The sequence below is a fragment of the Pezoporus occidentalis genome, unplaced genomic scaffold (genome assembly GCF_034315485.1).
Source record: "Pezoporus occidentalis ecotype Australia unplaced genomic scaffold, CSIRO_AGI_Poc_V1 ctg23, whole genome shotgun sequence".
Lineage (NCBI taxonomy): Eukaryota > Metazoa > Chordata > Aves > Psittaciformes > Psittacidae > Pezoporus > Pezoporus occidentalis.
Window position 1 is genome coordinate 5,048,021 of NW_026914180.1, and position 15,848 is coordinate 5,063,868.

The following is a 15,848-nucleotide window of genomic DNA, read 5'->3' on the forward strand; positions in this document are numbered from 1 at the left end:
GCTTAGCAACAGTTGCTATGTAGGACTACCTTTTTAGGCTATATTGGTACCATTTTAAGATGTTTAAAGCTCTCCAGTGTTCTTACTGATTCACCTCCTACACTTGTGAGACTTGACTGTGTAGCTTACGACTTCCATTTTACATAGAAAAATGATTAGTGAAGGTTTTATTGAAAGGGTATCTACAGAGTTAAAAACTGTGACTGGCATAGCCAAAGAGGAAATGAGGCTTGTATTTTGTAGTTTTCTAGTGTGGATGATTTGTTCTTATTAAGCAGTTCTGGGTATATATCATAAAACAACTGAAAAAAAAAAAACAACAACTGTATAGAACAACTTTTAGCACTGCTGGTGCTACACCAGGGTAAGTATAAAGCAAATGGGAACATTTTAATGAAGGTTTGTGCTTCTTAAGTTCAAACTTAAACAGGGGAGATTTAGTTTCGATATACAGAAGGAATTCTTTCCTGTGAGAGTGGTGAGGCGCTGGAACAGTTGACCAAGGAAGTTGTGAATGCCTCACTCCTGGCAGTGTTCAAGGGCAGGTTGGACAGAGCCTTGAGCAATCTGGTCTAGTGGGAGATGTCCCTCTGCCCATGGCAGGTGGGTTGGAACTAGACAGTTTTAAAGTCCTTTCCAACCCAGATCATTCTATGATTCTTCTGGTTCGCAGCTGGCCAGAGCCTTGTCAGGCAGACTGGCCTTCCAAAGCAGCCAGCATTAGTCAATCTCTGCAGCATCCTGCAGCTTCTCTGTCACTTTGATAATGGTGGTTTTCCTGCAGTAGGAAGAGCTATGTGGTAGATTATTTCTTTTGTTTTCCTCTATAACTGGCCTGCCCTGCTTCCTTAGCCAGTTAGTGGCTTTTGGTATTTCACAGGGCTTAGTGTGGTTTGGTTTTTTTGTTTGTTTGTGTTTTTTTTGTTGTTTGTTTTTTTTTTTCCAATCCTTCTAGTGCTGCCTGGAAGTTAGAGAGAAGGCTTAGCGTACTTAGTGATCACCTGTTAGGATCTTACAGTTGATACCCAGCTAATGTGCATACATCTTGGTAAGGTTTGCCAAGAGAGCCTTGCATTGAAAGGAGGAGCTGTACCATTGAGTTGCATCTGCTAGCAACAGTTCCTGTGTACTACTGCCTTTCTAGGCTGCACTAATGCCACTGGAAGAAACACAAAACCTCTTCCCGCTTCTACAATAAATGTTTTTCTGCTTAAAAAGCTTAAGTTCATGGATTCCTCCCTCCCTTTTTTCTTCTCTGTTCACCTCCTACGCAGTACTGAGAATTATATAGATATATAAATATGTCTTTGGCTGTTGCTGTTAGTGGTTTTGTGCTTTGCTGATGCTGAGTGTTCCTCTTTATATACAAGTTAATGTTTTACAGGCACTTAACCATGCTTGACACAAACATTGACTTGAGTTTCTTAAGGAGAAACATCCATAAATGTTATGCTGATTGCTGTTTACTGCTCTTTTGTTTTACTTAGACAGAAGAAAATGAAAACGTGTAGTTTTGGAAACGTAAAAAAAGTGATGCCTCACTGAGGTTTGCTAGGTATCAGATCACATTGCTGGTGTAAGGCCTGTGTCTATTGCAATACTTGCTGCCTCACAGATGATGAAGCTGGCAATGAATGCTATTTGTAGATGTGTGATTGTTGTGACCTTCTTTTCTAAAGGAGAGCTACAATCTGCTTTGGGCTCTGACAGTACTTAATGTCAAAATAGCATAATTTGTAATGCGCATTGTCACTGCCAGCTGTCAAGAACAAATAAGTATAAAAAAGCTGTCTTCCTCTGTCCCAAAGATCTTTGTGTCATTGGAATGTAATGAGACAAGGAGAGATGAGGACAGGGCAGTGGTGGGGACGTAGGTGGAGCAGTTCGAATAAGCTGTGGTCACCACACACAAGTTCATTTTTGGGGCTTTCGTGTGCATCCTGCTAGACTAGTGAAAAGGGCTTTGCATGGATGCAGCTCAGCTTTGGGTTTTGATAGGAGTGGCTCAAAACCAAGGAATAGGTAGTGAGAAATTTGGAGGGGTTGGAAGAGCTGGGGGTTCGTGGTATTGGTATCATGATAGAGTGGAGGTCTGGCTCTACACTAGAAACTTGACAGGCATGTGGACTCTCTTTTGTATTGTTTCTTTACTAGTAGTAATACTAGGTTGTAGCACTTGTATGGCCATGGAACTTCAATATCTGGCCTGGAAAAGTACTATGAATTGTACTGAAGAATGATCATTTTTGCTGTAGAGAGATCTCAGAGATAAAGGGTTTGGCGCATAACTTTTCTAGATTTAAGCCTGTTTGACTTAAAGGTCCACAAGTGTAAGAATTGTGTGCTGAAGAGCTAAGATCTTCAAGTAGTGCTGGTTTATAATGCAGCTCTCTGGAGTTCTGCAAGTGGTGTCTGGCATGAAAAAATATTGTATCTTGCAAGCAAGCAGGCATAGCTTAAAAAGAAGCTAGTTCTTCCTGATAGTGGTGTTTCAAGCTGTGTTAGTCAACATGTGGACACTGTAATTTTGGGTTGCTGCAAAAGCAATTACCTTATTACCTAAAAATAACCCACAAACCAAAAGAAAAAAAAACACTTAGGAGGTGTTTACATCAAGCCAGTGGGTTACTGCAGTCCAGCTGTCAGAACAATGACAGTGCAGGATACTTGCACCCTTAAAATGGCAATGCAGTAGAGATGCAATTGCCCAGAGAAGTTGTGGCTGCCCCCTGGCAGTGCTCAAGGCCAGGTTGGACAGGGCTTTGAGCAGCTGGGACTAGTGGAATGTGTCTCTATCCATGGCAGAGGATTGGAACCAGTTGAGCTTTAAGGTCCCTTCTAACCCAAACCAGTCTGTGATTCTGTGATGGTCAATGCAGTATGGTTTTGAATGACCATAAGGAGGGCAAGGTGGGGTTTGTTTTTAGTGGCATTTTTTTTGTTGTTTTTTTTTTTTTATTGTTGTGTGGTTGTGTTGGTTTTTTTTACGGATTTTTTTTTTATGGTGTTTTTTGTTTGTTTTTTTTTGTTTTTTGTTTTTTTTTCAGTATTGGGTGAAGCTAGTAAACTTACATCTGTGTGGCTTTCCCCTGTGAGTGAAATAGGAATTGGAATAGAAGGAGTTTGCAGAGAAATGTAAACTGACAGTTTGTTTCAGTGGTGTTAGCCCGTAAATTAGTTTAAATATAGAAGATTAGTTAAAAATATAAAAGTATCTGTAGGCAGTAAAATGGAGAACCTGCTAAAAAGTAACTCTATTTAGCTACTGTTTCAGAATAAAAGAGTCGCCACACTGGGCTTGTGTTGCATCCTAATTCCTACAGGGTAGTCTTATTTTCGTAGCTATTTATGACTGAATTTCGTGGTTTGAAAGCTCTTCGTTTAGTGACATTGCAAGAACTGAATTTTATATTTTTGATGTTTTTACATCTTCTTAAACTTAGTTGGTCACTATCACTTGTGTTTTGATAATATGAAGGAAGAAGTGAATAGGTTTGTTGTTGCATGTGGGGTATATTCACTAAAGGATACTGGGTTGAGTTTGAAGAGCTGAAAACCGATTTGATTTTGAAGGTTTACTGAAAAAACACGCACATTTTACTTGTTCATTTTACTCGTTCAAGGAGTCAGATCCAGATAGAGTCAGGAGACTGACTGGGTATATGGCATCTTAGTGATCATAATTTCTGACTGTCAGACTGCAAGGACTGTATTGCTCAGCCTCCTGTATTTTGCAGACCATTAAACTGCAGTGGGTTTCTCATTTAAACATAATGTTAATTTCCGCATTTGTTTGACTCTTACAGAAGTAATTAAAAGGTGTGAAAAGACACTAAATCCAGGTGTGCCTTTTCTGTTGGGCTTTAGCCACAGGATGGGAGAGTGAGGGTTGAGTGTTTCTGAAAGTGTGTGCTTCCAGTTTGCAGGTGATAGAGACATCTGGGTGTCTGAATAGAGCAACTGAGCTTTGCATTTCTTTTGCATATAAATGGAAGATTTAAGATTTTTAAGTAGCAAAATTATAATTTGCAAACTAATCTATGCAAGAGTAATTTGTGATTTGATAGGCTAAAGTGAGGGTACTTGTTGAGAGAAATATATGGAGCATCAGTTTTATCTTGGAAGGCATCTTCTATGCTTAGGTACCTGGAGTAACCTGCTTCAGTGACTTCTAATGGTTGTAATGCCCCAGTTGAGGTAACTGATGGTGTATTACACCTGACTCCCTTGCTCTGTGCCAGGTTGCCTTGTGCTGACCTGAAGTTTACTCCTATCTGCAAAGTGCCTTTGCAGGCTCAGTATAGGTAGATAAGCTTGTGGCCCCCAAGGCAAGCAGAGAACTGGCAGATGACATTTCCTTCATCTCTGTTGCACCTCAGTTTTGTGCATTCCTGGGGAGTGCCTGTCTCTGGAATTAACCTTTGTTGGCAGAATTTTCCAGTGATTTATCTCTTGTTCTATCTGTTTTCCTTGGGTCATCCTCAACTCAATGGTGAAGAAAAAAGCTACATAGTATATTATGGGTTTTTTTTAATTAGTGAGGCATGTTGGTATTTATCAGCTTTCCTTGTGTTAACATGGAAAGCAGAAAAAGGTATTTTTTGCATCTTCTGAAAAACAATCCCCACCAACTAATCCTGATTATATGGTTGTTTCAGGAACCTTTCAATTCAGTGAGAACTGTTTAACGTAGTCACCTTTTTTGCAGATGATGACTTTGATCAGTTTGATAAGCCTGGTGCAGAAAGGTCTTGGAGAAGAAGAGCTGGAGATGATGACTGGGACAGGTAGGTAAAATACTTTCACATTCAGTTTCTGTGTGTTGAATTGCATTGCTGTTTTCCTGTTCTGTCATTTTGTATTCTAACATTTAGAGCAGCACACATTTAGAAACTGATGAAGATGTTGGTAGCTGTGCATGTCAGCTGATGCTAGATTGTGCCAAACATATACTTGCCTTGAGGAATATAAGAGCGCTATGAGGAGATACCATTTAAAATCAGATAAATAGAAAGTATTTGTGGTGTGTAATTAATTTTGCAATTACTGTTTTGGTTTTCCTTTTAAATATTTAATAGATCCCAGTGGTTTAAGTAGTTAAATTTTTGCTAGTACTTGAATTTGTCCAATTTTTAAAAATTTTAATGAGATGTTTAAATTCTTATTCTCAAAGTTCTACTTCAGTTTTATATTTGGGAAGAGTAATGGAACTCAGGTATGGACTTCTATTGAAAAATATGACTGCTGTAAAGATTTAAAGTATGCATGAACTTAGTTATTTTGGGAGAGAATAAGAACATGTTCTTTTATGTGAAGGCACTCTAACTGGGAGGACTTAAATCAAGCTATTGAGCTGCTGGCTAGACTTGCCTGTTTGTGGGGGAAAACATTTCACTTTTGTGGTTGGTTGGTGTTTGGTTTTTGTTTTGTTTTTTTCCTCTTTTTTGTAATTATCACTCCCTTTTAGTAAAAGGGAGAGTTTTTCAGACTTTGCCAGTGGTTTTCACTGTAAAAAGGAAAAAAATCCCAAACATATAAATAGATTTTTGTCTTTTTTAATAGTTCCAGTGATTATAGTAAAAAAAAATTACTGCAAGTAGTTTTCCACCGAGCTGAGCCCTTGGATTGAATCAGGTACTCTACATTTATTGTCATTCCAGAGGAATTAGTTTCCTCTTCTGTGCTTTTCTGCTGGGTTAAGTGGGTAGTTTTCGTTGCTCTTAGGGGTGAGTAAGAAGGAATAAGGGGTTTGAACAATAGCTTCAGTGTACAGGGTGTTTTGCTGTACACTGGTGAGGGGTATCTGTTCTCTTTCAAGCCAGGACAGCTGTTTGAGGGCTGGCTGCTGAACTGCAAGGGACAGATCCAGTGTAAGAGTGTAATTAAAATAACTTCAGGTTGGGTCACTGTGCTGTGCTGCCTCCCAGCCCCAGCTCTGGGTATTCAGAACTCCTGAAGTCAGTATTACAGGCAAAATATATTAGAATATTTTCTGAACTTTTTGCCTTCACTAACTTAATTGTATGAACAGATGGGATTTTAGATGCTGGCTGGCCACATCTGTGTTTAGCTGTCCTACTCTTACCACTTCAGAAGATTTGGAAGAGTCAAACAGCTGCTGTACTGCAAGTTGTAATCTTATTGCCAGTGGTAAAATTTTGAAGGTGCAGTGCTGGAAATCACAGAATCCTAAGGGTTGGAAGGGACCTCAAAAGATCATCTAGTCCAACCCTTCTGCAAGAGCAGGGTAACCTAGAGTACATCACACAGGAACTTCTCCAGGAGGGCCTTGAATATCTCCAACGTAAGAGACTCCACACCCCCCCTGGGCAACCTGTTCCAGTGATCTGTCACTCTCACAGTAAAGGAATTTTTCCTGATGTTCACATGGAACCTCCTATGCTCCAGTTTACACCCATTGCCCCTTGTCCTGTCACTGGACATCACTGAAAAAAACCTAGCTCCATCATCCTGACACTCACCCTTTATGTATTTGTAAACATTGATGAGGTCACCCCTCAGTCTCCTCCAAGCTAAAGAGACCCAGCTCCCTCAGCCTCTCCTCATAAGAGAGATGTTCCATTCCATTCCCTTAATCATCTTTGTAGCTCTGTGCTGGACTCTCAAGCAATTCCCTGCCCTTCTTGAACTGTGGGTCCCAGAACTGGACACAGTATTCCAGATGTGGCCTCACTAAGGCAGAGTAGAGGGGGAGGAGGACCTCTCTTGACCTACTAACCACACCCTTTCTAATGCACCCTAGGATGCCATTGGCCTTCTTGGCCACAAGGGCACATTACTGGCTCATGGTCATCCTCCTATCCACCAGGACCCCCAGGTCCTTTTCCCTTTCACTACTGTCCAGCAGGTCAGCCCCCAACCTGTACAGCAGTACATGGGGTTGTTCTTCCCCAGATGCAAGACTCTACACTTGCCCTTGTTGAATTTCATCAAGTTCCTCTCCGCCCAACTCTCCAACCTGTCCAGGTCTCGCTGAATATCAACACAGCCCTCTGGTGTGTCAGCCACTCCTCCCAGTTTAGTATCATAAATCCAGAAAGTCATCTTGCTGGTAATTTCAGAAAATGTTATGGGTTTTTCTTATGGGTTTTGTTTGTTTGTTTTTCCATCTTTACCTAATAGAACATTATTTGCATGTGTTGGATTTTTTAAATACAGTAATTATTTTTAGAGGGAGCTGTCTTTGGAAATGTTAAGTTCTGTGGTTGTCTGGGCAGTTACTAATGCTGTACATGGATATATTGTTGCCTGCTGTAATTGCTTGATTTTTTTTTAACTACTGGCTTAATTTAGTATAGGACACAGTTTCTTGAAGATGGTAAAAAGGCTGAATGAACACCTTTTTTTCTTTTTTTTTTTTTAAATCTCGCTCATGCTTTGTTTTGCATCCTAAATAATTTATTTTGTGGGGAATGGTGAAGGGGTTATGCTGTTGGTCATATATCTTGATCAACCATCAACTCTTACTGTGTTGCTGCTTAACTGAGCCCTATCTCCAAGATGTGTAAATAATTTTGAATTTCTAAATCTCTTTCCTTTCCCAAGCACATACCCTTGTGATTCGCGAATACAAATGTAGCATTGTTCTTGGAGAATTTTTCCCATTACATTTTTTTTTATGAGTTCTTTTCCTGAAACACTTGTGTCCTTGCTACTGCTCATGTTTAATGAGGCATGCTCATGAAATTGGAGGCCAAAAAGGGCCAGTCTGACATCTTTATCACAGGCTGTTAATTTATATCTTTAGCTCTGTACAGAGCCCAGAGATTTGGTTTGGGAAAAAGATGTGGTTCTGGTGTTATCCTGTGAGATGACAGTGCTGATTTAGTGGTTGACTTTTGCTGAAACTCACTTGTTATGACCCTTCTCTGAGCTTGTTAGTTTCTCTACACTGGTAGAAAACTTTCCACATTTGTTGTCTTTTTTTTTCCTGTTACTTTCTCTTCCACATTTAGTAAGCTGAATTTATTAAGTGAGGGGAATGTTGAGTATTGAGAGTTCAGGAAGGGGAGGAAATGGATCTGTCTCCTGTGAGAGTGGCGAGAACTTTTAGATTATTTGAACACTAATTTCCTAGTATTGTGGTTTTTGGAAAGACCTTTGCGTCTTGATGGCAGTGAGGGTGAGTTGCCTTTGGAACAATCACAGATAAGTACTTTTATTCCAGTTTAGTTTATGTGGCGTCGTGTGGTATCAGATTGCAAACATTCATGTTTGTCAGTTTTTCTCAGCTAGCCTAAGATATTTTAGTATCTTTTTGAATCTTGTTTCTTTTTTGAAAATAGTCAGATCTGGTAACTCTGATCCCTTGTCTTTCTGATAGATAACTTGAGATTTGGATAGCTTAAAAGAAGCTTGAAATAGGTCTGCTTTACTGTGTAGACTTTTCACTGTTAGTTTATTCAAACAGTTACCATGGTAATTTTTCTTCTAATTTATCAATGCAAAAATTGAGCGACAGTGAATATTATAATAGGTTTTGAGGGGCATTCTGTGAAAGACTTTTGTTTCTGTCATGAGCTTCACTTATGTGCTAGTGCTTAGATAATTTAATCTTTCCCTTTTCCATTCTTTTGATTTAAATTCCTTACTACCTGAGCTTGGTTTTCATCATTGAATGCTATTATAACACATGGTTTTGCTGCCTTTTGGAATTTCTCTAATTAAGTTTTGTTAAAAACTGTCAGTGGTGGCCCATAGTGCTGGGAAATATTTTCAAACCTTTTTGTGCATTTGTCAGATTACTGAAGAGATTAGATTAGTGACTTTTTTCCTGCTTCAGTTTTGGTTCTAAATTTTTTGGCACCAATTTCTGTTATGTTTTCTGTCTCTGAAATAAAGACCTTAAATTCTGGTGATTTGGCTCTTTGGAATGTATGATATGTTTTATGTCTCAATTTTTGTTTAATATTTCAGTGAAGACAAAGCAACTGGTATTTGTTAATGTTGAGTCATTCCTGGAACTGTTTGAGATCAGCAACTATGGACAAATACTGTGTACTCATGATAACATCCTATTTAGAGCTGATTTTGAATATAATCTGTTCCTGCATTATCTGTGTAGGAACCATCTGCAAAAATAACTCTTGGCACTGATTTACATCTTGGGATTACCTCTCCATTTTCAAGTATTTCTTTTGTCATCCTAAGGAGCTCTTCTCCATTTTCCTGTTCTGTTCATATAGCCTATTCTCACTTTTGGGTATTTAATTCTGATGTATCTAAGGCATGGTGGGGGGGGTTATTTGTTTTCTGAGGTGCTGGTAGAGTCTCATTCTTGAATTACAGCTCATGTCAAATCACTGGCATTTTAGTATTAAGACATGCATGTTCTAACACAGACATTTGTGAGTAGTAAGTGTTTATTATAGAAAGGAGAATCTCTTTACTCCTGTCACTAGGTAATTCTTTCCCTGAAGAAAAAAAATGAGATTAATCAGCTGTCCTAAAGTTTAACTTAATCTGGACTATAGTTCCTTGTGTTGCATCTTATTTATGGGACAGATGCTACGTGTTGGCCGAAGTTTTGTAAGCCAGGTATTTCTATGCTTCTTGAATTCTTAGCCACACTTATAAAGACGGCAAAGCATGCATTTGATTTTGTTACTCTACAAATGTCTGTTTGACCTCAGTCTCAATGTGAGGTGGAGGGAGCATTTATGGAAGATCTAGGCCTAAACGACCTCCCAGGCCGGCTGGTCTCCCAGTGCCTCCTTGCTGAAGTGCAGTTGGGCACTGAGTCTTGCCCTCAGGACACTGATGTCACTTGTTTATTTCCTGAGGAGGTGGGAAACAACACTGTGGAGACTATGCCCACATGGTCTTGAAGTGAAGGATGTAGAGTGGGGACCTGGCTAAGTGTGCTTTAAATGCCTGCGCTTTCTCTAGGTTTATGTGCTGTGTTATATTTTGGGGGACATGGAAAGGAGAGCATATGAAAATAACTGCACAGCAATGGTCTAAAGATGTACAGTCTATTATTTAATTTAAAATGTTTCTCCTTTTTCAGCTTCTTAAATGCTTTGGTAAAGGAAAGCTTCGTGCAGACTCGGTATCAGTTCTCCTTAAGTTAGTTTTTTAAGGTGTATACCCTAAATGGTGTTTGTTTCTGTTTTCTGAGGTTCAGCTTCTGAAATTTGTTAATGTTTTCCAGTGAACTTGATGATGACTTGCTTGGAGAGGATTTGCTAACTGGCAAAAAGGTAAGAAAGAGATGTGCATCGAAGCGAAGTGTTACAGATACTAAAATACTAATGTTACTCAACTTGCCAACTTCAGCTGTTTGGTATAGCCTCTTATGTATCTTATGATCACCTCCCTCAAGCCTGACACCCATAGGTACCTGAGGTCTGCCCTGTAGCCAGATCTGCACCCACATCTCTGTTTGCTTTTGTGAAGTACCTCCAAGTGTGGCTTTTTAAAATACAAGTTTTAGAAAACCTGTACTTTCTTTTCTGAGATATTTCTTCTTGTAACACACTTTAAAAAGGAGGTGGTTCTCAAAATTGGTTCATACTGACTTAATTAAAAACACAAACCCCCAAATCAGAGAAACCCCAAATGAATTTAAAAAACACCCAAACCCAACAAAACTCTACTATTCCCGACTATTAAAAGTTACTTATCAAAGTACCAGTGGTATTTACCAGAGAGTAAATAAAAAAGCAATCAGTGATGTCTATTAAAGATCCACTTAGTGTATGCAGTACACTACTACTTTGACAAGTAGGCAGAGATTTCCTCTTCTACAGTCAGGGAAGAATATGGAGCAGCTAACACTGGAGAACATAAATGAGCCTTTCACGTCTGCTACAGACTCCTCACTCAGGTGCCTATTTCCAAACTGGAACTGGAACTCTCTGAAATGAACTGCATGTTTGGATTTGCCAGATACCTACAGAAGACAGGACTTCTGTTTGGGAAATCAGAATTGGCTAGTCACCTTTTTTTTCCACTTTATCTGCTAAATAAATTAATCTAGAAAGTAATTTCCAGTGTTTAGATGGAGGTGAATGGGTTTGTGAAGAACCCCAGGTCATAGAATCATAGAATACTTGGGGTTGGAAATGACCTTTAAGATGATCTAGTTCCACCCCCCCTGCCATGGGCCAGGACACCTCACATTAAACCATGTCACCCAAGGATTCGTCCAACCTGGCATTGAACACTGCCAGGGATGGAGCATTCACAGCCTCCCTGGGCATCCCATTCCAGTGCCTCACCACCCTTACAGGAAAGAATTTCTTCCTTATATCGAGTCTAAACTTCCCGTTTAACCCGTTACCCCATGTCCTATAACTACAGTCCCTAATGAAGAGTCCCTCCCCAGCATCCCTATAGGCCCCCTTCACATACTGGAAGACTGCTATGAGGTCTCCACGCAGCCTTCTCTTCTCCAGGCTGAACAGCCCCAACTTTCTCAGCATATCTTCATACGGGAGGTGCTCCAGTCCCCTGATCATCCTTGTGGCCCTTCTCTGGACTTGTTCCAACAGTTCCTTGTCCTTTTTATGCTGAGGACACCAGAACTGCACACAATACTCCAAGTGAGGTCTCACGAGAGCAGAGTAGATGGGCAGGATCACCTCCTTCGACCTGCTGGTCATGCTCCTTTTGATGCAGCCCAGGATATGGTTGGCTTTCTGGGCTGCGAGCATACACTGAAGTTGGCTCATGTTCATTTTCTCGTCGACCAGCACCCCCAAGTCCTTCTTTGCAGGGCTGCTCTGAATCTCTTCTCTGCCCAACCTGTAGCTGTGGCTGGGATTGCTCCGACCCAGGTGTGGGACCCTGCACTTGTCATGGTTAAACTTCATGAGGTTGGCATCAGCCCACCTGACGAGCGTGTCAAGGTCCCTCTGGATGGCATTCCTTCCCTCCAGCGTATCAACCGAACCACACAGCTTGTGGTCATCGGCAAACTTGCTGAGGGCGCACTCAATTCCACTGTCCATGTCAGCGACAAAGATGTTGAACAAGACCGGTCCCAACACCGACCCCTGAGGGACACCACTCGTTACTGGTCTCCAGCCGGACACTGAGCCATTGACTACAACTCTTTGTGTGTGACCATCCAGCCAGTTCTTTATGCACTGAGTGGTCCATCCATCAAATTGATGTCTCTCCAATTTAGAGACAAGGATGTCGTGTGGGACAATGTTGAACGCTTTGCACAAGTCCAGGTAGATGGGATCAACTGCTCTACCCCCGTCCATTAGTTCCGTAGCCTCATCATAGAAGGCCACCAAATTGGTCAGGCAGGATTTCCCCTTAGTGAAGCCATGCTGGCTGTCACCAAGCACCTTGTTTTTCATGTGCCTTAGCATGCCTTCCAGGAGAATCTGCTGCAAGATTTTGGCAGGCACAGAGGTGAGAGTGTCTGGTCTGTAATTCCCTGGGTCATTCATTTTCCCCTTCTTGAAAAAGGGGGTTATATTTCCCTTTTTTCAGTCTTAGGGAACTTCACCTGACTGCCATGATTTTTCAAATATGTTGGCCAGTGGCTTAGCAACTTCTTTTGCCAGCTCCTTCAGGATCTGTGGATGGATTTCATCAGGTCCCATGGACTTGTGCACGTTCAGGTTTTTAAGATGGTCTCGAACCAGTTCCTCTCCTACAGTGGGCCTAGGGTCTTCATTCTCACAGTCCCTGCATCTGCCTTCCAAGACTTGGGTGGTTTTGTCAGAGCCTTTGCCAGTGAAGACCGAGGCAAAGAAGTCACTCAGAACCTCAGCCTTCTCCAAATCCTGTGTAGCCAGTTCTCCTGAGAGCTTCCTGTGGGGGGCCTACGTTGTCCCTAGTCTGTTTTTTATTTGCTATGTACTTGTAGAATCCCTTCCTGTTATCCTTAACATCCCTAGCCAAGTTTAATTCTAACTGGGCCTTAGCTTTCCTAACCTGGTCCCTAGCTTCCTGGAAAACATCCCTGTATTCTTCCCATGCCACCTGTCCTTGCTTCCACTTATTATAAGCCTCTTTTTTCAATTGAATTTTCCTCAGGAGCTCCTTATCCGTCCAAGGAGGTCTCCTGGCCCTCTTGCTGCACTTCCTTCTGGTTGGGATCTAGTAAAAGTTGAGTTTTAATTGATGTTGTTTTTTACAATCACACTTTGAATGTTTCAGATTCAAAATAATTTCTTCAAATTATTTTGCAAGAAATCCCTAATAAAGATACGTATTCCCTTTGCCTCACGTACTGGTTTAAAAAAAATTCCAGGAGGATAGGGATTGCATGTGTGTCACAGTTATCAAAAACGTAAGCAGTTAATATTGCATATGTGTTCATAGTTGAAATGTGAGTTGATAAAAGTACTTATTTATGTTAAAACAAAATGGTGTAAACATTAATACTAGATTTCTCTCATGTAGTGTGTGTTCTTGTGTTTTTTCTATTCTTGGTTTCAGTTTGCCATGCTACAGGGCTCTGAGCAGTGTCTGTGGGTATGGACTCATATGATGGAGTAATATTAGATTTCTCAAGAAGTTTTTCCTGGGCTATTTAGGCTAAACTTGCTTCTACTTAATCTCATCCCAGTACTTTTAGATAAATCTACTCTTATACAACCTTTCTTCCCCTACTTATTTAGAGATGGAAATAATGTTGCTTAGCGAAACTGCAGTTACTTCCTCCTAGTGGGTAATTACTAAAAAAAAAAATAAGTGAAACAACTGAAAAAGTATAATAGTAAAAAGTATCTCTGCTGTCTAGAAACTGCAGGAACATAGTAGATTTTCCTGTCTGCTGCATCAAGGTCACAAGGCAGCATACTAAAGCTAACCTTTCTTTCTTCCTGGCATTTCTTAAGTGATTTGTCCTCATTGGCTGTATTTCGGAATGCATCAATGATAAGTGTTGATACCTAGGGAGATTTGAGTTTTGTAAATTTCAATAAGACTGTCAGATATTTATTTTCATATTTGTTGTTTTCTGTTGGCGTATTTTTATCATCATAGTTTTAGTCTGGGTTGTGTTCTTTGCAAAAAGATACCTAAATGTTCAGAAATGTCAGTAATTTTGGTACCTAGTTAGTTGAAAGTTGATATCCTTGATGTTCATGATTGACTTTTTCTGAAACCTAGAATCAGTCAGACTTGTCAGATGAAGAGCTGAATGATGATCTTCTGCAAAGTGACAATGAAGAGGAACAAGAATTTCGGTATCTCTTTTCTAAATTTTGTACTTTGGATAACTCAGAGTTGTTAATGACCACTACTGTTGACAGCTGGTAACTACTAAACTGAAGTTATTGGTATATAACTAAAATAGCTTTTTTTATTTAGTGAGCGACTTGATGATGTACATATGTATGTGTTCAGTAACATTGTTAGCTTTTCAGTAAAATATTTTTATTTGAATCTGTTCAACTTAACTCTATAAAAAATGCTTCTAAAGAAGAAACTGTCATCTGTGCATTTAGAATTTATAGCTACATACAGAGCTCTCGTTCTGTGCCTTGCTTGATATTGTTGTAGGCTTCTTCCTCCTGTAAAGTCCTTTTCTGCCATCTGAATTTTAAAAATGTATCTTGCCTCCTAGAGATCCTGAGGAGGGGAGCTTTATAGTTTGTAAGGCTTGATTTGTAACTTAATATGTACAACTACACAGCAGAAAATTTTGTACAGTTTATAGGCATAAGCAGGTACTTCCATGGGAGTTTTCTGAGGATCCTACCCTGTGAATACTCTGTGATGATACAGCTCCACAACTGAATTGTGGGCATTACAAGTCAAAATCAATGTCTAGACGTTTTTACTCTTCGTGTTGGACTGAAAGGGAAGGAAGATGCTTGTGATGCAGAAGTGATGCAGTGCTGCTTTTAATGACCTGTGTGTTTTGTTAGCTTTTCCTTTACTTGTTCTATGAAAATATATATATATATATATGCTCTGAGATCTTTCTGTTCTTGGCTAGAATGGGATAAGGATTACTATCCCTGTGTTGGATTGATGAGGGTATGTTGAAATACCTCAGACAATTTTCCATTACCTGTTACCTTAACTTGCATGAGTGAGGGTTGGACAGTTCCCTTCAAAATGGGGAATCCCAGTTGTAATTCCTTGCTGCTGCTTCTCTGGATTTTCTCCTTGTGAGCCTTGGGCAGCAGGGATGGCTGTGTGAGTCAATGAGAAAGTACCTGAAGTGTGATAATATTTATCAATGGAACCATGTTCTTGTAGACAAGTCTCGCATTTTTAGCAGTTTTATTGCCAGAGTGTAAGCTTTGCTCCACTCCTTTTCCTTCTACTCTCTATTTGCATTGAAACTCATTTATGCCTCTGTAGTTGGGAGGATAATGATAATCCTGGATATTGTCTTCATTTTGGTGCTAAATTTTCTCCATCTTATAGATGCAAATAGTTCAAAGCTGCCTAGATCTTGTTCCCCTAATCACAGGAAAATAGTGAATTAAGAATGTAATTTAAAAACAAAAATAAAAAACTTTGTGTTTCCTTGTATGCAGAGCCTTCAAATCAAGAAGAGCTTTTCCCCCCACTTTTCTAGCTAGTCTGCAGTTGTTTGGTTGCTCCTGTATGTACTGATGGCACTAGTTATTGTAAACAGTGAATTCTGAGTTTTGCTTTTTCGCCAGATGATAAACTTGCCACTGTTTGTATTGATTTTATTTTTTTACAGTGTCTGTGCCAGTGCTGTTACAAAGTTAGAACAAGTCTTAGGCATTTAAATGACAATTCTTGACTATATGTATTTTACATTATTTTTTGCAGAACATAAAATCTGTCATAAAAATGGAAGTTTGAATTTAAGATAATCAACAAGGAAAAATACTATATTTAATTAAAAAAATTACTAACGTGTTCTGAAAGAT

General features: G+C 39.8%; 1 protein-coding gene across 6 annotated transcripts in view; it reads left to right on the top strand.

Annotated features, from left to right (window-relative positions):
• The window catches only part of RBM33 (RNA binding motif protein 33), a 104,343-nt gene that overhangs the window by 5,770 nt on the left and 82,725 nt on the right, over window positions 1–15,848 (top strand). For all 6 annotated transcript variants that reach the window (XM_062621465.1, XM_062621466.1, XM_062621468.1 and 3 more), the window contains exons 2-4: window positions 4,709–4,787; window positions 10,175–10,223; window positions 14,101–14,177. In XM_062621465.1, the coding sequence (XP_062477449.1) occupies window positions 4,709–4,787; window positions 10,175–10,223; window positions 14,101–14,177 (205 nt within the window). The remainder of the gene's footprint in view (window positions 1–4,708; window positions 4,788–10,174; window positions 10,224–14,100; window positions 14,178–15,848) is intronic.